This window comes from Trichoderma asperellum, chromosome 2, assembly GCF_020647865.1.
Source record: "Trichoderma asperellum chromosome 2, complete sequence".
Lineage (NCBI taxonomy): Eukaryota > Fungi > Ascomycota > Sordariomycetes > Hypocreales > Hypocreaceae > Trichoderma > Trichoderma asperellum.
Window position 1 is genome coordinate 6,190,423 of NC_089416.1, and position 20,668 is coordinate 6,211,090.

The 20,668-nt window shown below is 50.0% G+C and overlaps 5 protein-coding genes across 6 annotated transcripts; 2 read left to right on the plus strand and 3 right to left on the minus strand.

The window, feature by feature from the left end:
• Positions 1 to 2,100: 2,100 nt before the first annotated feature.
• Positions 2,101 to 5,349, minus strand: TrAFT101_004346 (uncharacterized protein; the record flags this gene model as incomplete). The annotated part of the gene is made up of 3 exons (XM_024906117.2): positions 2,101 to 4,405; positions 4,466 to 4,780; positions 5,216 to 5,349. 3 exons carry the CDS (start codon positions 5,347 to 5,349, stop codon positions 2,101 to 2,103), a joined length of 2,754 nt encoding a protein of 917 aa, XP_024765859.2.
• Positions 5,350 to 6,246: 897 nt separating this feature from the next.
• TrAFT101_012018 (uncharacterized protein) lies at positions 6,247 to 12,654 on the plus strand. Its single transcript, XM_024898709.2, has 4 exons — positions 6,247 to 6,464; positions 6,561 to 6,583; positions 6,658 to 11,265; positions 11,336 to 12,654. Exons 1-4 carry the CDS (start codon positions 6,405 to 6,407, stop codon positions 12,321 to 12,323), a joined length of 5,679 nt encoding a protein of 1,892 aa, XP_024765858.2. The 5' UTR covers positions 6,247 to 6,404; the 3' UTR covers positions 12,324 to 12,654.
• Positions 12,655 to 12,729: 75 nt separating this feature from the next.
• TrAFT101_004347 (uncharacterized protein) lies at positions 12,730 to 16,167 on the minus strand. Its single transcript, XM_024899010.2, has one exon. It carries the CDS (start codon positions 15,523 to 15,525, stop codon positions 13,054 to 13,056), a length of 2,472 nt encoding a protein of 823 aa, XP_024765856.2. The 5' UTR covers positions 15,526 to 16,167; the 3' UTR covers positions 12,730 to 13,053.
• Positions 16,168 to 16,358: 191 nt separating this feature from the next.
• Positions 16,359 to 18,967, minus strand: DRS1 (nucleolar DEAD-box protein required for synthesis of 60S ribosomal subunit). Its single transcript, XM_024907220.2, has 2 exons — positions 17,296 to 18,967; positions 16,359 to 17,228 (listed from the first exon to the last, which is right to left on the minus strand). The coding sequence occupies exons 1-2, from the start codon at positions 18,880 to 18,882 to the stop codon at positions 16,497 to 16,499; spliced, it is 2,319 nt and encodes a 772-aa protein (XP_024765855.1). The 5' UTR covers positions 18,883 to 18,967; the 3' UTR covers positions 16,359 to 16,496.
• TrAFT101_004349 (uncharacterized protein) lies at positions 18,611 to 20,620 on the plus strand. Of its 2 annotated transcripts, XM_024907219.2 has the most exons (4): positions 18,611 to 19,382; positions 19,453 to 19,524; positions 19,611 to 19,723; positions 19,807 to 20,620. In XM_024907219.2, exons 1-4 carry the CDS (start codon positions 19,369 to 19,371, stop codon positions 20,340 to 20,342), a joined length of 735 nt encoding a protein of 244 aa, XP_024765854.1. In that variant the 5' UTR covers positions 18,611 to 19,368; the 3' UTR covers positions 20,343 to 20,620. The 2 variants fall into 2 exon arrangements, with proteins under 2 accessions (XP_024765854.1, XP_065983245.1); XM_066127136.1 differs by lacking the exons at positions 18,611 to 19,382; positions 19,453 to 19,524 and having other exon boundaries at positions 19,535 to 19,723.
• The last annotated feature ends 48 nt before the right edge of the window (positions 20,621 to 20,668 follow it).

A 20,668-nucleotide genomic window follows, 5' to 3' on the forward strand; every position in this document is an offset into this window, starting at 1 on the left:
TGTCAGGATGATACTACTACATGTAAGCTGTATTAAGACTTGTATGTCTTGCTCGTGCCCATAGCTCCAAGCATCCACCAGTTAGTGCCACTCCGCTAGCAGGCATGCGACTTGACGTCGTGGGATCAATTGTTTGATCAGCGCGCATGGATCTGTCCTCTTTGGATCTCCCACAGCCCGCTTCGGCCACCCAGAGGGCTGAAGCCACACTCCGTAGCTGCATTAATCCACTCACACCCCGGCTCTTGTGGGGAGACGGAGGTGCAGCATCGTCTTGCTGCGAGCATGGCCAAGTGGTGCTGTAGGTAAAATAAGCGAGGCCACAAGAGCGTTATGTATATGCATACCACGAAGAGGAAATATACAAGTAGCAGCATGAAGAGGGGTGTGTAGCCGTAGATAGAATGGTGCCGAGATCGACAAAGGATTCATACATAGAGGTGTCTAAACATATCTGTTGCATTAGATGGATATTCCCCTACCTATGTAGGTACCAAAGCCTTACGGCTATCCACGTCTAGCTATGTTGGATTTATAAGCCGAGGACCATCATGAAGCAGCTAATACCTATCTAAGCCCGTGAACATAGAAGACTACTAACTACTGACGTACTACCTTAGGTAGGTACTAGGTAGGTAGGGCCTCTTGATCAGGATCCCTTGCTTGGGCTACAATACATGCGGTTGGTTGAAGTCCTCGACTGACTGGCACGAGTATACGCACTCGCAACACAGCCAATTAGCTCAATGCTTACCCGTACTAATGCACTGTTGGTGTTGGCGTTGTTACTCCACAAACACTTGTAAATCTCTCGTCAAATCTCTTATCCATTTTGTGATTTTATATCATTCTATTATTACGTGTAGACACGTTCGGCCTACCCATCTAGGTAACTTCAAGTACCTACTCCCAGAACCCCAGCAACTAATATTGATAAGACAGCCGTGGAATACTACCACCTGCTAAGGTAGGTACTAGGTATATACCTAGGCACCTGCCTAGTGCATGTACAATTAATATACTCGCACGTGCCGGTTCCACACCACTTTCTAAAGTCCAAAAACGTTTCCGAGGCCGCGCAAACCTCCTCCATAAAACAAAGCCAAGATGCAAATTTCCCAACAAATAACCAAAACTAATACCACTGCAGAACACTACTAAATAATAAACACTAAAAACAGACGGAAAGCAGCGCAATGAGATGGCAAGGAGCCCCTGTCGAGGCCTCATTTTAACTCCATGATCAACATCAAGCCCACCCTCAGTTCACGAATTGTTGCAGCTTCTCCCTGCGGCGTGTAATTCAATCGGACATGAACGGCTGACAAAATCACTGATGTAATATTTCAATATTTTCCCCGACTATCGGACAGATGCAGAACAGAGCGGGGCCAGCTTTACAACTGCATGTTCAAGAGTTTGTGAAGAGAATGATCCTGCGAATGTCTCCATCTTTAGATGCGTGTGAAGACGAGCAAATCGGAGATGCCCGCGAGGTATTGGTAATAGGCACCCTCCAGCTTTAAGCAGGCAAACAGCAACGCACAATGCTGCATCCGTCTGCCTATTTCGCGCAGAGCACGTCGTCCCGCAAACGCTTTTCTCAGCTCATAGGACTCGGTAATAGTCCGTGCTTGGTGCAGCTCACGCCAAGCTAAAGTCGAGGCTGGTCACATCACGTCTTGCTGTCCGGCTACTCCCAGAGCCGGCCAATGCTTAACATTCCTTTGCCCTCAAGCAGTCATAGCGTCCTCGCTTCATTGATTGGCCTACTTGCGTCCTCAAAGCTAGCCCTGTCTGCCCGCCTGCCTGCAAGTCAACGCCGACAAGCCCAATCAGCTCTCCACCTCGGGAGTGCCGATGCAGCTCGATGGGCCTTATCGATGCTGTAAGGGCACCCCCCGTCGACACCGGCCGGGGAACCGCTTGTGTTAATCCATAAGAGGCGTGGCTCCATTGTTTCAAGGTGTCAATATACAATCTTCTCGTTATCCTCTTCTACTTTGCGCATCCTCGCGGGGCGGGGGCTGAGATTCTTCCGTTTCAAGCGGGCTTCAGAACCGGGCGGCCTTCAGACAGCTCGCTAGTATGCTGACATCGTTAACAGCTACGGCTCTCGCCATTGGTCCCATCGGTGGTGGTGGCTGCGGAATCATCGAATAGAGTAAGAATGTCAGTATCGCTATAGCCGCCATAGCTCGCGGGGTCAATGAAGCTGCTCATGCTTTTCCAAGACTCTGCCACAGCGGCAACTTGCGGGCTCTCGGTACAGGCCGCGAGCTCTAGAGGCTGGCTGGCATCGGTATTCATTTGTGTTAGAGCTATGGAGTTGTCCATCGCTTCAGTGTTGCCTTTTACTGGATACTGAGTAGTCTCTGGCATAGGTTCGTTAAAGGTAAGATACTGGTATGGATTTGTCTCTTCTGGACACAGGCCATTGACCTGGCTTGAGTCATTCGAGCTCGTGCCATCGCCGCCCCCGAGCACTTTCAATGCTTCTTGTCCTTCTTTTTGTGCTATGGCCTTTGTCTCGTTTTGATAGGAATGATTCCCTTGTGATGCCTTAAGCGAAGTATTCAAATTGCCGTCTCGGATTCCTGGCTCCTGTTCCACCCTTGCATCTGGGAGTGCCACAGTGCTGGAAAGTAGCTGTGTCCGATCCCCCGTATTGAAACTTCGCATTGGAATTGCTTGGTTTAAGTTAGGATTATAGGCGTTTGCAAGACTACCCTGATGATTACCAGAAGGAATACTAATTCCAAGTGAGGGTGCAACAGTTGACTGCAACGTTCTGTGAACTGGGTCCAAGGGATCGAAATAGCCCGGTGGCGTGTACTTCGCATTCGAATTAACCACCACAGCAGAACAACGTGTATCCATGTCAATATCCTGACCACTGCCAACAGGCGGCTGAGGTAAGAGTGCTTGTCCTTGGTGTCTTCGGACAAATGCTTTCTTCAAGTTGTTTCCCCTCCAAGAACACCGTTTTGCTTGTGGACGACGAGAAGATGATGTTTTCCGAGATGATTTTGCACGTGGTCCAGATCCAACTTGTTCAAGAGTCTCTGTATCTTTATCTTCAGGTTTAAGAGGAGGGGGGAGCCATATCGGTGAAAGAGTATCTGGAGAGTACAAGCCACCATTGGGCAGCTCTACCATATCCATATGCTTCCTTATCTCTTGTAGCTTCTTGCGTTTATTTGTCTTATTCGTCTTTTTCGTAAGTGCTGTATACGTCTCGAGGTTGCCCATGTGGATGTCAATCGTGCTTGGAATCTCACCTCTCTCTATCTTCTTCATTGACCGAACTTTCCTCGTTTTAAACCGAGCCGGTGTCTGGTGTCTAATGTGATGGCGATTCAAAGCGTAAGATAGAGTATCTTCGTACCCTAGTGAGACCGGGAATTTCCCATGCATATTGAAGAAAGCTTTCCGCTTCTCAAACCAAGGTGTGTAAGTTGCTCTTACCAATCCCGCATCGGTCAGCTTTTCCAGGCTCGTCACGTTTCGGTCCTCAAAAGGAAACTGTCTTGTCTCGGGTATCAGACGCCCATCTAGGTGGAACTCCATGAGATCAAAAACTTGTTCAAAGCACCATAGATGCATTGAGCCGGCGCATAAAAGCGGATCGCGTGTCCCACCGGAGGTTTCCGCAGGGAACTCATCAAATGTCACGCGGAGCCACCCAGACGGAATGGTTCTTTCGCGAATTAGGCAATTAGCCCAGCGGCATTTTGTGTATTCTGATTCCATTCGGTGTGAACACTGCGTGGGAGCTTGTTGAACTCGAAAGACGGTGCCTTTCGGGCAGTTATCCACATATTCTCGCAACTGTTCATTGTTATAGTAGACTTTAGGCAGCCACTGTCCCTTTTCGTTATAATTGAACGAATGTCGCCCTTCCTTATTATTGCTTCCCCAAGAATCACGTGTTCTTGGTTTGGGGTATACAAGAGACGGGTCGCATTCGGGGTCATTTCTTTGTTTCGCAGCCCTATTCATGCTGACCTTTGAGCCGCGCAAGGTCGCTTCGCTTCCCCTTCTTGAATTCTGAGAAATTTCCATTCTGCTATTGTCAGGTTGATACTGGTTATTCATAGTATAACCGGTGTTGACCGAGTGAGAATTCAGGGTAGGCGGAGGAAAGACATGTTGAGCCTGTTGGATGACCCAATGGCCATATGGCAGAGAGTTGGAGGCATTGTCATTACCGAGGGGAGGATATACAGAGAAAGGGTTATCTTGGGCTAATTCTGCGTTAACAGCAGGATATTGTAGGTTGTATGGAGACAGCTGTTGATTAAAACCTGGAATTGGCTGGTTATGTTGGCCTTGTGTAATCTGCATCGGAGAGAACGCATTGTTCGAAACGAAAGCATTTTGAAATGGGTATACATTTACTGCCCTATAATATAGGATTAGTAAATACATAATTTCATCGTACTTCTCTCAGATCAAAACTTACGGTACCCAGTTTGATAAATGATCAAAGCCGAGACTGCTGCCTCGCTGAATTGTGGCATCGACATTATGCGTGCTTGCTGGCGATATGAAGTCTAGTGGCTTCGAATATACTGATACTGACTGTGCCTCCTCCAGCGTGGCACTCTGCGGCGAGTCTCTATTTGGATCCAAACTACCCAGGTCCGCCGGATCGAATATTGTGTTGGTGTTGTCTCTCCACATATTCGTGAAGTCCTCATCATGAATATTTTGAGGGTCATATGGCAATGACATGTTTTCGGTTTGTTCTTCGCTGATATTAAAAGTTTGGTAAACACTAATATCAATGAATGTACAGCGCGGATGTAAGCTGATCGCAGTTGGCGAGTGTTCTATGACAGTTATGACTCAAAATTGATATTCATGAATTAGGCGATGCAGGGCATATTTAAATTCTGGTCTTTGCGGTAATTGAACAAATATTGAACAAGATAAATATTGAACAAGATAAACATTGAACAGTGCTGTTCATTGTTCACGACTATTTTAGAACCCATAGTAGGGCGCGCGACAAGAGATGAAGGAACAGGATGATAAAGATATTGGACAAAGATGAAGACCCAAAGATGGCCCAAAGACCGATCAACTCCGATAAATGAACAGTTTCCCGATGTCGAAAATAATACTTCACTTTTTTTTTTTCTTTCTTTCTTTCTTTCTTTTTTTTTTTTTTTTTTTTTTTTTTTTTGAGTCGCTATGAGGGTTGATGGACTAAAAGTAGATCTGAAAGCCCTTGACCATGATGGAGGCGCACTGACGGTTGTTCAGTCTCGAGAAGAATAGCGGATACAAGATGAATGCTTCATATAGTGAGTCAGGGGCAAAGGCTACAATGATTTCAACCATTTTAAGGCTTTTCTTTTTTTAGACCAATTATCTTTGATACGAGAATTTTTTAATACAAAGATGATGGGCTTCGGAGTTTCGTTCGAAATATGCGCTCAACACCATGTTTGTTTAGTCTACTTGTCGTCAGTTCTACATCGGGACATATCGCAACGATATGATAGCAAAGAATCTACGGGGAGGGAAAAAAATCTTTCATTTAGCTTTTCTTTCCTTTTAATATCTCGTAATTTCTTATTCCTGGGCAAAGAATGCGATGTTTCGATTATTATAAGTACACTAAAATAACATGTACCCTAAACTCAATAACAACATTTGCATAACCGGGAAAATAGGTATGTAAACGTTAGAAGATACACAAATATATATCTTATATAGGCTGTAGGTGATATGCCTTACAATATGTACCTTCCGTATTGACACGAAACAAGACGAAGCTTTCAAGCGTCTTCTGGATATGCATACACTGTGTTGTTCGTCCATTGTCGTTATCGCTTCACTGTCATTGGACTGTTGGCTGAGTGACTTCCTAGCATGGAAGGTATATAGATGTACCTAGATGAAGAGCTGTCTGCCCTAATATAAACCTCGTATCTGCCTATAGAAGCCCCGGAATATCGGATCAGGGGAATCCTCCATACAAAGGGAAAACCCGCATAATAAAATGGAGCAACGGTCTGATCACCTACGCTCTCTCTCATTTTCGTCATTACATAAGTCTGGCCTCGTGTTCGCTGGCCGAGCATTGCCCAGATCGGATTAGCGAGTCCGTGCCCTGGAAACTAATCGCCCAGGGAGCGCTACTCCGTAATGGCGGTTGTTTTAGCCGCTAAAACCTGATGTTTAGAGCGGCAGCCCCTCGTTCTAGCTTCCACCAAGGTTTTAACTGCCTCGCCGTTCTTAGCAGCCGAAGCCCGCCGTAGAAACTTCAACCTCGCTGCATCACGAGACTCGCGCTACTCGTGAGTCTGGCATGGCGAAGCGCTCGTCCCTCGCTGTCGGTCAAGCATAAGAGCTTTGAAAGTATTCACCATTCGCGCGCGGTTTCGTCGGCCATGGCGGACTACGATCCTGAGCTGCGAGCGCGGCTCCAGGAGCTGGACCGCGAGTTGGAGGTAGGTTGTCTGTTGGGAGCGTCTGTTTGGCAGCGTCTCTCTCCAAGCTTCTCCCGCCGCCAATTCGAACTTTTTGGCTGATGACATGACTTGCAGGAGGGCGACATTACCGAGAAGGGGTGAGCAGCGTCTTGCCGACACGCTGGCAGCAGAAAGCACACCGCAGCATCATGGACTGACGAGAGCATCGCAGATATCAGAAACGGCGGACTATGTTATTATCGCAGTTTGCTCACCACCCGACAACACCCGCCCCAGCTCCTCCGCAGTCTCGCTCTGGATTGAGCATTCACTCCCCCGAGACCTCGACACATCCTTCAAGCGATCCCCGCCGAGCATCCGTAATGACCTCCATGACCTCCGTTAGCGGCGGAGGAGGCTATGGAGGCGGCTACGGTGCTGGAGGTGGCTACCACGACCAAACTGGCAACTATGGCGATCATACACAGCGCCCCGACTCAAGCTACGCTGCTCCGCCGAGATCTTCATACGCGAATCCAACTGTCTCGCCAGCCAGCCTCTTGCAACCTGGAGGGCCAATTGCCGAGAGTTCTATGATGCCGCAACGAGACTCGCTCTTCTTGCCAGGCCCCAGCAATGACCCTCCCACACGCAGCGGAACCATGGTTTCTGGTGATTATGCCTTCAACCCCGATCAACACGTTGCATACGCGGAGCCATACCATCAGCCAGATGACGGTAGAACCAGAACGCTGCTCGACAACCAAGCGTACTTTTCTGATTTCGCAGGCCAACAGCACTACGAACAGAATCAGATGGGCGACTATGGGGGTCCGAGGTACTCTGGCGATGCATTTTCTCCTACAGCAGCCATGGCGCCTCCAATGCTCACTGCCAACGACATGCCGCCTCCAGAGATATTAGAATATCAGGCTCCACTCGAGCCCAGAGAGGTGCCATTTGCCATCCATGATCCTCACGACAACAACACGCCAATGTCTTCCTTTGATAACATGGCTGCAGTGCTCCGCCATCGTGCTCGCACTACTGCCAAGAGACCAGCGTACTGGGTCCTTGATAGCAAGGGCAAGGAGATGGCGTCCATCACATGGGATAAACTCGCGTCAAGGGCCGAAAAGGTCGCACAAGTCATTAGAGACAAGAGTCCCCTGTACCGTGGCGACCGGGTAGCTCTTATCTATCGTGATAGCGAAATCATCGACTTCGCCACCGCCTTGTTAGGCTGTTTTATTGCTGGCGTGGTAGCTGTTCCAATCAACGACCTACAAGACTACCAGAGACTGAACTATATCCTCACTTCTACACAGGCTCATCTAGCCCTTACGACAGAAAATAACCTCAAAACTTTCCAGAGAGATATCACTACCCAGAAGCTCACCTGGCCCAAGGGAGTCGAATGGTGGAAGACTAATGAGTTTGGTGGTTATCACCCCAAAAAGAAGGAGGACGCTCCGCCTTTAACCGTGCCAGACTTGGCCTACATCGAATTCTCTCGTGCTCCAACTGGTGACTTGAGAGGTGTTGTTCTCAGCCACCGGACCATTATGCACCAGATGGCATGTCTGAGCGCCATCATCTCTACCGTTCCCGGCAACGGTCCTGGAGACACATTTAGTTCCTCTTTGCGAGACAAGAATGGAAAGCTCATTGGTGGCGGCGGAGCAAGTAGTGAGATATTGCTATCTTATCTGGATCCTCGCCAGGGAGTTGGTTTGATTCTCAGCGTTTTGCTGACTGTGTACGGCGGCCATACCAGTGTTTGGTTCGACAACAAGGCTGTTGAATCTCCCGGTTTATACGCACATTTGATTACCAAATATAGAGCAACTGTTATGATTGCTGATTATCCTGGATTAAAACGAGCCGCATACAACTACCAGTCAGATCCGATGACAACACGGAATTTCAAGAAGGGAATGGAGCCGAATTTCCAGGCGGTAAAACTCTGCTTAATTGATACTCTTACTATTGATAGCGAGTTCCATGAAGTATTGGCGGATAGATGGCTACGGCCCTTGAGGAACCCCCGGGCGCGAGAAGTGGTGGCTCCGATGCTTTGTCTTCCGGAGCATGGTGGCATGATTATCAGTGTTCGAGACTGGCTTGGTGGTGAAGAACGGCTGGGAGTTCAATTGATGCTGGATCATGACTCAGGCGTAGAATCCGAAGATGAAAAAGAAGAGGATGAGAAACCTAAAAACGGATTCACTAGTCTGTTAGGAGGTGGAGGGACCACAAAAAAGGAGCTTGATGAGAAGATGGAGCTAGGAGAGGTCATCCTTGACAGGGAAGCCTTGAAGACAAATGAAGTCGTTGTCATCGCCCATGGCAATGAAGCTCGAAAGAAGACCTCGATGGAATCTACAATGGTGCGAGTGGGCGCCTTTGGATACCCTATTCCGGATGCTACGCTTGCCGTTGTGGACCCCGAGACTGGTCTCCTGGCATCTCCACGCTCGGTTGGCGAAATTTGGGTAGATTCACCGTCTCTCTCTGGCGGATTCTGGGCGCAGCCCAAGAACACAGAGCTCATCTTCCACGCACGCCCGTATAAATTTGAACCAGGAGAGCCGACACCAACAGCCGTGGAGCCAGAATTCTTGCGGACTGGTCTTCTTGGCACTGTAATCGAGGGCAAAATTTACGTGCTGGGGCTTTATGAGGATCGAATCCGACAAAAGGTCGAGTGGGTTGAGCATGGCGGTGCAGGAATCACCGAGTACAGATATTTCTTTGTTCAACACATTGTGGTAAGCCTTGTCAAGAACGTTCCTAAAATCCACGATTGTTCTGCATTTGACGTTTTTGTCAATGACGAGCACTTGCCTGTCGTGGTTCTCGAGTCGGCCGCTGCGTCAACAGCGCCTCTTACATCGGGAGGTCCTCCAGTACAGCCTGATACGGCCTTGTTGGATTCGCTGGCAGAAAAATGCATGGAAGTCCTTATGCAGGAGCATCATCTTCGGGTTTACTGCGTTATGATCACAGCCCCGAACGCTCTGCCACGAGTGATCAAGAACGGAAGACGAGAGATTGGAAACATGCTGTGTCGTCGCGAGTTTGATCTTGGAAACCTTCCGTGTGTGCATGTCAAGTTTGGCGTCGAGCATGCGGTTCTCAATCTCCCTATCGGAGTTGACCCCATTGGCGGTATCTGGTCTCCAATTGCATCAGAGTCGCGGACTCAGATTCTCGCGCCTGCTGATAAGCAGTATTCTGGAATCGATCGTAGAGAAGTCGTCATTGACGACAGGACATCTACGCCTCTCAACAACTTCTCATGCATATCTGATCTTATTCAATGGCGAGTCGCTCGTCAGCCAGAAGAGCTATCTTACTGTACCATTGATGGCAGAGGTAGAGAAGGCAAGGGAATTACATGGAAAAAATTCGATACCAAGGTGGCTGCTGTGGCCATGTATCTCAAGAATAAAGTCAAAGTACGACCAGGAGATCACTTGGTCCTCATGTATACACACTCGGAAGATTTTGTGTTTGCAGTACATGCGGGTATCAATCTCGGTGCAGTCATTATCCCAATGGCGCCGCTCGACCAGAATCGACTCAACGAGGATGTTCCAGCCTTTCTACACTTGATTGCCGATTACAAAGTCAAGGCAGTTTTGGTCAACCAGGATGTAGACCATCTGCTAAAGATTAAGGTAGTCTCAAGTCACATCAAGCAGTCGGCGCAAATTTTGAAAATTTCCATGCCAAACACGTACAACACCTCGAAACCTCCCAAACAGAACAACGGTCTTCGAGAGCTTAAACTGACAATAGACCCTGCCTGGATTCGGCCGGGCTACCCCGTCCTCATCTGGACATACTGGACGCCAGACCAGCGGAGAATTGCTGTCCAGCTTGGACATGATACAATCCTGGGCATGTGCAAAGTACAAAAGGAGACATGCCAAATGACAAGCTCGAGGCCTGTCCTTGGCTGCGTCCGAAGCACGACGGGGCTTGGTTTTGTCCATACTTGCTTGATGGGCATCTACGTGGGCACCCCTACCTACCTGTTGTCTCCTGTCGAGTTTGCCCAAAACCCCATATCTCTCTTTGTTACTCTCTCGAGATATAAGATTAAAGACACATATGCAACTCCGCAGATGCTTGACCACGCCATGTCAATGATGGCAGGCAAAGGCTTTACAATGCACGAGCTTAAGAACATGATGATCTCCGCGGAGGGTCGGCCACGAGTGGATGTTTTCCAAAAAGTGCGGCTCCATTTTGCGCAAGCCGGACTAGACCGAACGGCTATCAATACCGTCTACTCCCATGTACTCAATCCGATGGTTGCGTCGAGATCTTACATGTGCATTGAGCCTATTGAACTCTGGCTTGACACCAAGGCTCTTCGGCGTGGTCTTATTGTTCCTGTGGACCACGAGTCGGATCCCCAAGCTCTCCTCTTGCAAGATTCTGGCATGGTACCGGTATCTACGCAAATCGCCATTGTCAATCCTGAAAGCCGCACTCACTGTTTCGATGGAGAGTATGGTGAGATTTGGGTTGACTCTGAAGCATGTGTCAAATCATTCTATGGCTCCAAGGACGCGTTTGACGTGGAGCGATTCAATGGCCGGACTGTAGACGGTGACCCGAACGTGCGATATGTGCGAACTGGCGATCTTGGATTCCTTCACAATGTCAATCGACCTATTGGACCTAACGGTGCTCTTGTAGAAATGCAGGTCCTGTTTGTGCTCGGCAGCATTGGTGAAACTTTTGAGATCAACGGTCTTAGCCATTTCCCTATGGATATTGAGTTGTCGGTAGAGCGCTGCCATCGCAACATTGTACCGAACGGCTGGTAAGTACCTTTTTGCTTGTCCTTGTTTCCTACCTAACCCGCGATTTTGAGACTAACAAGTTGACTACAGTGCTGTATTCCAAGCCGGTGGTTTGGTTGTGGTTTTGGTAGAAGTGAGCCGCAAATCTTATCTCGCTTCCATGGTGCCCGTCATCGTCAACGCGATTTTGAGCGAACATCAGATCGTTGCAGATATTGTGGCCTTTGTGAATAAGGGTGATTTCCCCAGATCTCGACTGGGAGAGAAGCAACGAGGAAAGATCCTTGCGGGATGGGTAACGCGCAAGATGCGCACCATGGCCCAGTTTGCTATCAGAGATCTCGATGCCAGTGTACTTGAGGGTGAGGGAGCTGATGCCAACAGGGCATCTACGGGAAGTCTTCGTAGCCTAGGCGCCACCCTCCCACCCGGCGTCAGAAATGTCGGTCAGGCACCACAGATTCTTGAGCAAGAGGAGTTTGCACAGCAAATGGATCACATGGCCCATACGGAGCCGGTTGGATATGCTATTTCATCTCAGGATGACCAGCCGACCCCAACAGCGTATCGTCCGAGTGGCGATTTCGGCCAAGAAAATGCGTCCATGCATGACTACAACCAGCAGCACCCACCAGCGTCGAATAACCAAGGAGGGCATGCTTACGATCACTTTGAGCCACCACAGCCACAGCAACGCTATGAGCAGGAGCAACACTACGAACAGCAGCAGCACTACGAAAGGGAGCAGCGCTATGATCAAGAGCAGCACTATGATCAAGCGCAGCAGCACTATAACCAAGGGCAATACTTTGAGCCAGCGCAACACCATGAGCAACAAGTAGAGTCAAGGCAAATAGATCATGACATACAACCAGTGGCAGCCGAGCCTTCGTCTCCCGCCCAAGATGCACAGACAGCCAGGCTGCGGTTGAGTCAAGGGCCACCGCAAATCCGGCTACCGGGCGTTGATGGACGTGAAGGCCTCGACTTCTGGGGCAACGATGAAGCGGAAACGGATTGGACGGCGGATGCCATGATGCATATGAATCTGACTGGAAACTTAAACAACCCGCGGTAAATTCAAATTCATAGATGATCTTGGTCGATCGAGAGGTGGCTTCTTCCTCTCTTTTTAGTTAAAGGGCGGTTTTTTTTTTTTCTTGTTTCCTTAGTATATTGAAGAAGCATTGGGAAAGAGGATAAACTTTGGAGGAGTTGTTTGGGCTTTTTGTTTAAGATGGGCTGTATGTAATCCTTTTTTACCTCTTTTTTGTGTACTACTGTCCTGTTATTGGTTTTCTCCTTGCGAGGGGCGGCCTTTGGGTATGAAATTTGCTTTTTGTATGTCGATAAAGAAGTGCTAAGACAGAATATCACTTAAACAATTGTATATCCCGTTTAGTATATGCACTTTTTTTTTTCCTGATGTTAATACCTTTCAGTCAAGGAATTACGTGAGATGATGAAATTGAAATTAATGTAGAGCAAATTGTGATTGTATGAATTGTAATGAGATATTGTAGTCTTTCTTCTTGATATATGCAAACTCTCTCTTTAAGCAAGTTCTATCTCAGCATATAGTAGTATATAGTTGAAGTGATGAACAAACAGGAAAAAAAATAATCGTGTAGTACAGTCTATCACACACCACCAATGAACCCCCCCACGCCATATCATAAACAAACAGGAGAGAGTAAAAAAAAACGCATACATAAAAGGAAACATAACAATAAAGCATTAACACACAGACAGGCAGACAAAAAACACAAACAGCCTCTCTCTCTATCTTTGCATTTCTATTCCCAAATTCATCTCCTTGCCTTCTCCTTTTCCATTTCCGCCATGTACCGCTTTATAATGCCCACTGCCTCAGCCTCAACATCCTGCCCTTTACGCCAGGTATATAGCGCCACACCCAGCTGATCGAGCTGCTCTTGCGCCCTAGCAAGTCGTCTTTTCCAGAGCTCGAGCTTCTTGTTCACAGGAGCCATGGTTGGCGATGCCGAGGGCGAGGTGTTTCCGGATCGGCTGCTGGGGCGATAGAATGACGAAAGGCCGGTGGCAGAAGCTGCGGGCACAGGGCCGAGTGACGGCGGCAGGGGGTCAAAGTCGACATCTGAATTGGATGATGGGCCGCGTCCGAAGGGTATTACTTTGGGGCTGAGATTCCTTGCGCTACGGCGAGGTGGGGGAGGAGGTGGTGGTGGCCTGTTGTTTTCCTCTCTTGGTGATTGACCAGTCTGTTGAGACGAATTCTGAATCTGAGACAGAGGGTGAGCTGATTGATTCTGTCCCACAGGCCTTCTCGGTAGTGGTGGCGGTGGTTCAGAACCTGTCGCTCCTGAAATCCCCAAGCCGACAGAGCTCTTTCTAACAGTGGGTATGGAGGGGGCGCTGGCTAGAGCAGCGGGCTTGGCCGGACGAGGCGGCGGTAGTGGTTTCCGAGCAAGCAAATCTGCGGCACTGGCGGATGGGCCTGGTCTTCTTGATGACTTGACTTGCTCCAGGGCTGCAGTATCATCCAGTTTTACCTCCTCAGGCTCGTCGGAAAAGTCAATGAGGGTGCCCATGACTGGTCCAGCTGGAGGGGCCTTGACAGCATGTACTGGCCCTGGTGATGAGTTCTGTCGCACGGCTTGTCTACCATTTGGAGCAGTATTGTTCACAGTCAAGCCCGACATGGTCCGTCGAGTCATATCGAAAGATGGCTCAAAGTACGCCGCAGCTTCAGGGGTCGTCACGTCTCGAATAAAGACTGCCAGTATCCGGCCCGGGTAAGCCAGCGCCAGCTCCGTGTATACTTCCAAATCAGCCTCTCCGCTATCTCCGACTAGAAGGAACTTGCGCTGAGGAAAATCTCGTAGCAGGCGGACCAGCGTATTCTTCTTTCGCTCAGCCACAGGCTCAAAGATGCCTTGCAGCATGCCCGAATACTGCTTTAAATGTAGAGAATCAATCGGGAGGCCGGATATCTTAAAGAACGTCGCTAGCATGGGGAATAGCTGCCACGGACTGTTTGAGCAGTAGTGTACACTCACACCGAGGGCCTGCAACTTTCCGTACCATTCTTTGACTCCTTCAATTGTGAGATCGGCCAGCTCCCGTACAAAGGTATTTCTGAAAATCTCCTTTGCGCCCGCTGAAATATTCGACATTTTAACGGTGTCATCTATATCGCTGATCAGGCTGACACCATATGGCTCGATGTACTTGACCTCTTGCGTCGTCGATAGTCCTTCGTTTACGAGCACCTTGATGTGGGTAGGAACAAATTCCAGGGGCGCCCGAATGGCAAAATGACCAGAATCGTCGGTGAGAACGTTGCGTGACTGGGATTGCGACTCATTGTAGAAAAAAATTGTGATGGGGAGAGACACTGAGGGATTGGTCAAAAAGGGTGCTATCCTGGCCATCAAGTTGGCGTTTGCCGTAGCTAGTTCAGCCTCTGTGAGCTCGGTGGCCAATGCCGAGTTTTGCCTGGTTGGAGGCCTGGGGCTCCCAGAAAGAGAATCGGGCGTTCGACTATCTCTTCGAGGAGGAGGTCTGGGCGGAGGAGGATACACTGATCCGCTCAAGCCAGTGTCTTCCCTAGGTGGTTCGCTGTAAGCGCCAATGTTTGCCATTCGCTTCTCTTCTCGGCCCTGCTGTTCGATCCTAGCAGCCTCTTGGGCAATCTTCTCCTGCTCTCTCCATTCATCTTGCGGAGTAGGGGGCGTAGGTCCTTGGTTCTGGTCTGCTCTCGGCACCGGGATTCCACTAAGTTGTCGCGCAAGGCCGATCAAGATGCGGTTTCGCCGCGTCATTGGACCAGAATGGGGCGAATAGACCCAGCCTCGGACGTCAACGTCCACGATTGCTCTCTCGTCTTGGTGCCTCTCCCACTCCGACCTCCAGTAGTCCTCATCCTGCAGGTTGCCGGTTTCCGACTCGTACGCCGAGGGCTGATCCCACTCCTTTTTCGTGTGTTGTTTCGCGTAGCACGGGAACATCATCATCTGCTCGGGGCTGATTTCCGACGTTATAGCCACCCCTGGGAACGCTCCCGGAATATGCATGCTACCGGGCCCGTCGAATTCGCCGTCCAGGCCCCGCGCTTTGGACTGAGCATACGTCTCTCGAATCTCCGTCACGGCAATCTGGCCAGTCCGATATATGTTTCCAGCCACAGCTCCGGCCATGGCAGCAAACTTCTTCCGCCGATAGCCCCTCTCGCCCCTCTCGACACCATCTCCCATATCATTCATCCGGGGCGCATAGCCCATGTCCCCCGGCGGTGGCATCTTGGCCTGTCTAAACGGTGATGCTGCCGGTCGCCCTGTCACATGTTTGATCGGCCGCCGTCCCGATTGTCCCAGCAGCAGCCGCTGGCCCTGCCGAGCAACGAGGTCAACGACCCGAGTCTTGGTGCGTCGCCTGCTCTGTCGGCCGAGAATGTATTGGTAGATGCGGCTTTGGATGCGGTGCTTGATGCTCGGGAAGGTATTGAGGCGGAAGTGGAAGAGCCGCTCGCGATAGCGATCTCGAACAGTCGGCGGCAGAAGATATCGAACAAAGCTCTGGCTGTGGCGACGGTGCGTGCGAGCTCGCCCAAGGCCAAACGGTATCCTGAAGGGAGACAGCTTTGCTACCAGGGTTCTTTTTAGTGACTAATCAAAAGGGACAAGGGCTCGCGAACTCGAGCCGCCTTTATATATATATATACGGCAAACACGAGTATATCTCCAGCCGCAAGGCTTCAGCAAGGCTAATACGAAGCCCGATTCGGCGTTAGGGCCTCTCAGGCGAGCCAGTCTTCTGACAGCTGTCCGTCGACTACCTGGATTTACCACATGCGGCGAGCGCCTGACATGCGCGTCGCTTCAGGTCGCAGTTGATGCCATTTGTTGCAGGCAGCCAATGAGTTTTGCGCCGGACCTCGTGATCGCGGCCTTTGGTTCATGACAAGAGTGAAGCTAGCCGTTGGAAAGTGATCTAGGGTCGAGGGGTGCATTATGTCATCACAACGGCACGCGCCAATGCTCCATACAAAACGTGCACCATCAGCTGCAACGGCCAGCCTCGACTTCTACCAACGTGCACCGAGCAGCAATTTTCATTGAACAATGACGACTTTCTCCAGCCTATACAAAACTTGCGCCAAACAACGATTTCTATTGAGTAACAGCAAAATCCTCAGGAATGAAGCAATGCCTATCTAGTAGACAACGCAAAATACACATTATTTACACATCAACCAGCTCTATTCACCTGTTCACCTTTTCCCCCTCGGCTTCTTCACCTGGACCTTTGCTTTGCCCTTGGCTGGAGCAGCCTTCTTCTTGCCAGTCTTGCCTGCGGCGTTTTTGGCGTCTGTCTTGCTCTTCTTCCACTCCTTTCCTTCGGCACGCTGCATCTTCAGATCCATTCGCTTCTTGTCTTTGTTACTCAGCTTAGTTGAACCGACCTTCTTCTTTCCGCTGCGCGGGCCGTTCAGCTCGTCCTTTCCAGCCTGCTTTGCATTGTTCTTATCCTGCTGAGTCTCAAACCATGTTCTCTTTGGCCGTGCCTTGATCTCATCCTCGTGCTTGATGATGTTCTCGCTCTTCTTGATCTGCATCTCAACTTGGGCGAGTTGTCTCTCCTCCTTCTCTTCCTTCTCAATCTCTTCGATCTCGTCGTCCATCTCATCAATCTCGGCCTGCCACTTATCTGCGTCCTTGGCCTCGATGATGCGGCTTATGATCTTAGAACCCTGTGCCTTGCCGGCTTTGACAGCAGCCTTGACGACCTTACGGTCGGGCTCAGCGGCAAGAGTCACTGATATACCGTTACGTCCGGCACGGGCTGTTCGACCAACTCTGTGCACGTAAATCTCCACAGACTGGGGGGCCTCGTAGTTGATGACGGTGTCGACACCCTTGATATCGAGACCACGAGAGGCCAAGTCTGTTGCCAACAGGTAGGAAACCTTGCCGTCTCGGAAGTTTTCGACGCTGGCAATACGCTATAGAGGGTAAATGTTAGCGGATTACTAGGTTAGATGGCATTAGATAGATTCAAGGGCGGCTTGCCTGTGTCTGGTTCATGCTACCGTGGAGCTCTGCACAAGAGAAACCCAGGAGACCAAAGATGATTCGGGCTCTGTGAGCATCCTTCTTTTGGCGGAAGAAGATGATGACTCTTTCGGTGTAAAGGTTCTTGCAGATATGTACCAGATAGCCCATACGCTTCTCTTCGCGGCCCGGGCGAAGTCTTACAAACTCCTGAGTCAAAGTACCGGCGGTTTTCTTTTGTGAATCGACCATTACTCTCACGGGCTTGTTCAGTCCAACCTTGATAAGACGGTCGACAGTGGAAGTCATGGTAGCGGAGAAGAGCATCGTTTGGCGTGACTTGGGCAGCGTTGTAAGAATTTCGTTGAGTTCGTCGGCAAAACCATCTTCCAGCATTCGATCGGCCTCATCAAGGACCAGAATCTCAACGGTATCAACGGAGAAACTAGCCGAGTTCCTCATATGGTCAATAAATCGACCGGGGGTCGCAATGATGACGTCCGGTCTCAGTCGGAGTTCTGCTTCCTGAACCTTGAGACTAAGACCACCAACAGCTAGAGTGAACTTGATGTCTGTGTGCGCTGCTAGTTTTGTGGCTACGGCGTGACACTGGATTGCCAGCTCACGAGTGGGGGTAAGGATCACAACACGAGTGGTGGGGATCTTCTTAGGTCGGTATAGAAGTCGCTCCAGGATGGGAAGCACGAACGCTGCTGTCTTTCCGGAACCTGTAACTGCACCACCAACGAGATCCTTGCCCATGAGAGCAATGGGGATCGTCTTGGCTTGGATAGGCGTTGGCTTAGTGAAGCCGACAGCAGTGATACCACGCATAATGGGTCTTGACAAAGACATAACTTGGAAGGATGAAGCATCCACCTTCTTTCCAGACTTTTGCTTTTCTTCGGGGGCGAAGAAAGCATCTCGTTTGGCTTTCTCTTCGAGATCTTCCTCGTCATCGTCGTCATCGTCGGACATATCGTCGGGGTGGTTGACTGGTGTAGCTACAGAGTCGTTATCTGAAGCCGCGTCATCGTCATCGTCACCATCTTCTTCGTCAGAGCCCTTGGCTTCAGCATCCTCATCTGACTCTTCGGCATCTTCGTCGACATTCATGCCAAATGCATCATCTGCTAGCACTCCGTCTTCGTCGTCGTCCATGTCGATGTTAACGTTGCCATCCGCGGCCTCTTCATTGCCATCTTCTGCAACATCAGCCTCCTTGCCACCCTTCTTCTTTTCCCTTCGTCTTCTAATAATCTCATCCAAATCAACGCCGACCTTTTCGACTGCCATTCCCTGCTTGGCGCTCTCGAATCCCCATCCCTCAAACTCGTCTTCGCCGAATTGCCCAGCATCATCTAGCATGAATTCGAAATCAGAATCCATTGCGCCATCATCCTCCTCCTTTTGGCCCCACTGGCCTTCATTTTCTTCAGGCTGGGGCTCTTCATCCTTATTCTTCTTGGCCGACTTCTTATTCGTCTTTGCTTTCTTCTTGGGAGGCTGAGCAGCAACCAGTTCTTCCTGGGCTACTCCTTCGTCGTTATCCGAGAGGGTATGGATGAAGTCGTCCTCAATTGACCTCTTCTGTGACGGCGCCATGTTGAAAAATACTTGCAATGTGTTTGCGACAAGAAACTTCCAACTCTGGCGGGGCCGCAAGCAAAAATTCGAGGCAGTGACTTTTTTTGCGCCCAGACGCTTTTTTTCTGCCGGTTTTGAAAATTTTGGCGGTGAGGCAGCTCCCCAGCCAGCAATAATTACGGCAGATTAGCGGCTATCTCTCCCTAGCTGTTTCTCCGAGCAACCCCGCTGATTGGACGGCGCTGTCAAAATACAGGCCTGTAAACGAAGCCTTGACATTACAACACGCGAACGAATAGCTGAATAAATTTCTCCTGTCATCCTCATTTCGCTGCCCTGCGCCACGACACCGGCTCGGCAGTCCCTTTTCTACGCGATACCCGGCCTCTTCACCCTACCTTTTTTACTTATTTATTTTCCCATTTAGCGTCTGCATCCGCACGGCGAGAGCTATTCGACCGGCTGTCTTTGCTTTCTGTTGTGTACTATCTATAGCCTGATAAAATGGGTGAATCCAGGTACGGTGCATTTCCCTACGCTGCGCCCCCCGGGAGCCGATGGAGGAGCACGGCTAACTGCAGACAACAGACAAGAGCTTCTTAATTGGCTGAACAGCCTCCTGCAGCTCAACATCACCAAGGTTGAGCAATGCGGCACTGGGTGAGTGTTATTGTTTTGGCACCCCGCCTGACGGACGAACGACCCCGCTACAATGCAAACAAGTCTGACACGAAGCTTCTCTGCAGCGCCGCGCTCTGCCAGGTCTTTGACAGCATATTCATGGATGTGCCCATGTCCAAGGTCAAGTTCAACGCCAGCGGCGACTATGCGTACATTCAAAACTTCAAGGTGTTGCAGAGTATGTGTGCCCTCGCCCAAGCCCCCTTGATGGGCGGACCCCTTTTTGCGCAGACCATGTCCTGACGGCCCACATCAACATAGACACCTTCCTCAAGCACCAAGTTGATAAGCCCATCCCCGTCGAGTCGTTGGTGAAATGCAAGATGCAGGATAACCTGGAGTTCCTGCAATGGACGAAGAAGTTCTGGGACCTCAACTTCCCCGACCACGACTACGACGCAGTTGCACGAAGAAAGGGTGGCGGTATGCCGGCCGCGGCTGCAGCGCCCAGGGCTGCCGCTGTTAGCTCAAGCGCCGCTCGAAGAGGCGGCACGACCCCCAGCACCGGCCCTCGCCTTGCCGCCAAGGCCGGCCCCAGCCCTGCTACCGCTGCTCTGCAGGCAGAGAATGCGACTCTGAAGGAGACTGTCACTGGTCTGGAGCGCGAGCGAGATTTCTACTTTAGCAAGCTCCGTGACATTGAGCTGCTGATTCAACAGGCTGTGGAGGAGGATCCCGAGCTTGAGAAGCAGGAGGATGGCTTGGTCAAGCACATCCAGTCCATCCTGTACTCGACCGAGGAGGGCTTCGAGATTCCCGCCGAGGGTGAGGGTTTGGATGACCAGGAGACTTTCTAAACGGGGTAGTGTCTTTTGTCGGGGTGTAGGATTTGGCTGCTTAGAAAAGGGGGGAGGGGGAGAGGTAGGGAGATGGAGTGCTGTGGGGGATTGGAATTGGAATTGATTCAAAGCATATGGCCGTGCATGCATGATAGACGCATTCATGGGTGCCGTCATTTACATCTTTTTTTTTTTTTTTTTGTTGCTGTTAGAGGACTTAGGGTGTCAAATCCTATAGAGCAAACTAGTACTATAACTGTTTGGACAATACTACTATTAATACGTCTTTGTGTGGATGTTGCTATTTCTGTCTTGTCGTTGCCCTTCATTGTGATATCAAAATG

Excerpts from the sequence above, each read along its gene's own strand:
- TrAFT101_012018 (XM_024898709.2), top strand. The coding sequence starts at position 6,405 with ATGGCGGACTACGATCCTGAGCTGCGAGCGCGGCTCCAGGAGCTGGAC. Across the intron at positions 6,584-6,657 it reads GGCGACATTACCGAGAAGGG|ATATCAGAAACGGCGGACTA; the intron begins GTGAGCAGCGTC and ends AGAGCATCGCAG. Across the intron at positions 11,266-11,335 it reads AACATTGTACCGAACGGCTG|TGCTGTATTCCAAGCCGGTG; the intron begins GTAAGTACCTTT and ends AGTTGACTACAG.
- TrAFT101_004347 (XM_024899010.2), bottom strand. The coding sequence starts at position 15,525 with ATGCCACCGCCGGGGGACATGGGCTATGCGCCCCGGATGAATGATATG.
- DRS1 (XM_024907220.2), bottom strand. The coding sequence starts at position 18,882 with ATGGCGCCGTCACAGAAGAGGTCAATTGAGGACGACTTCATCCATACC. Across the intron at positions 17,229-17,295 it reads GTAGCATGAACCAGACACAG|CGTATTGCCAGCGTCGAAAA; the intron begins GCAAGCCGCCCT and ends TACCCTCTATAG.
- TrAFT101_004349 (XM_024907219.2), top strand. Across the intron at positions 19,525-19,610 it reads GTTGAGCAATGCGGCACTGG|CGCCGCGCTCTGCCAGGTCT; the intron begins GTGAGTGTTATT and ends GCTTCTCTGCAG. Across the intron at positions 19,724-19,806 it reads AAACTTCAAGGTGTTGCAGA|ACACCTTCCTCAAGCACCAA; the intron begins GTATGTGTGCCC and ends ACATCAACATAG.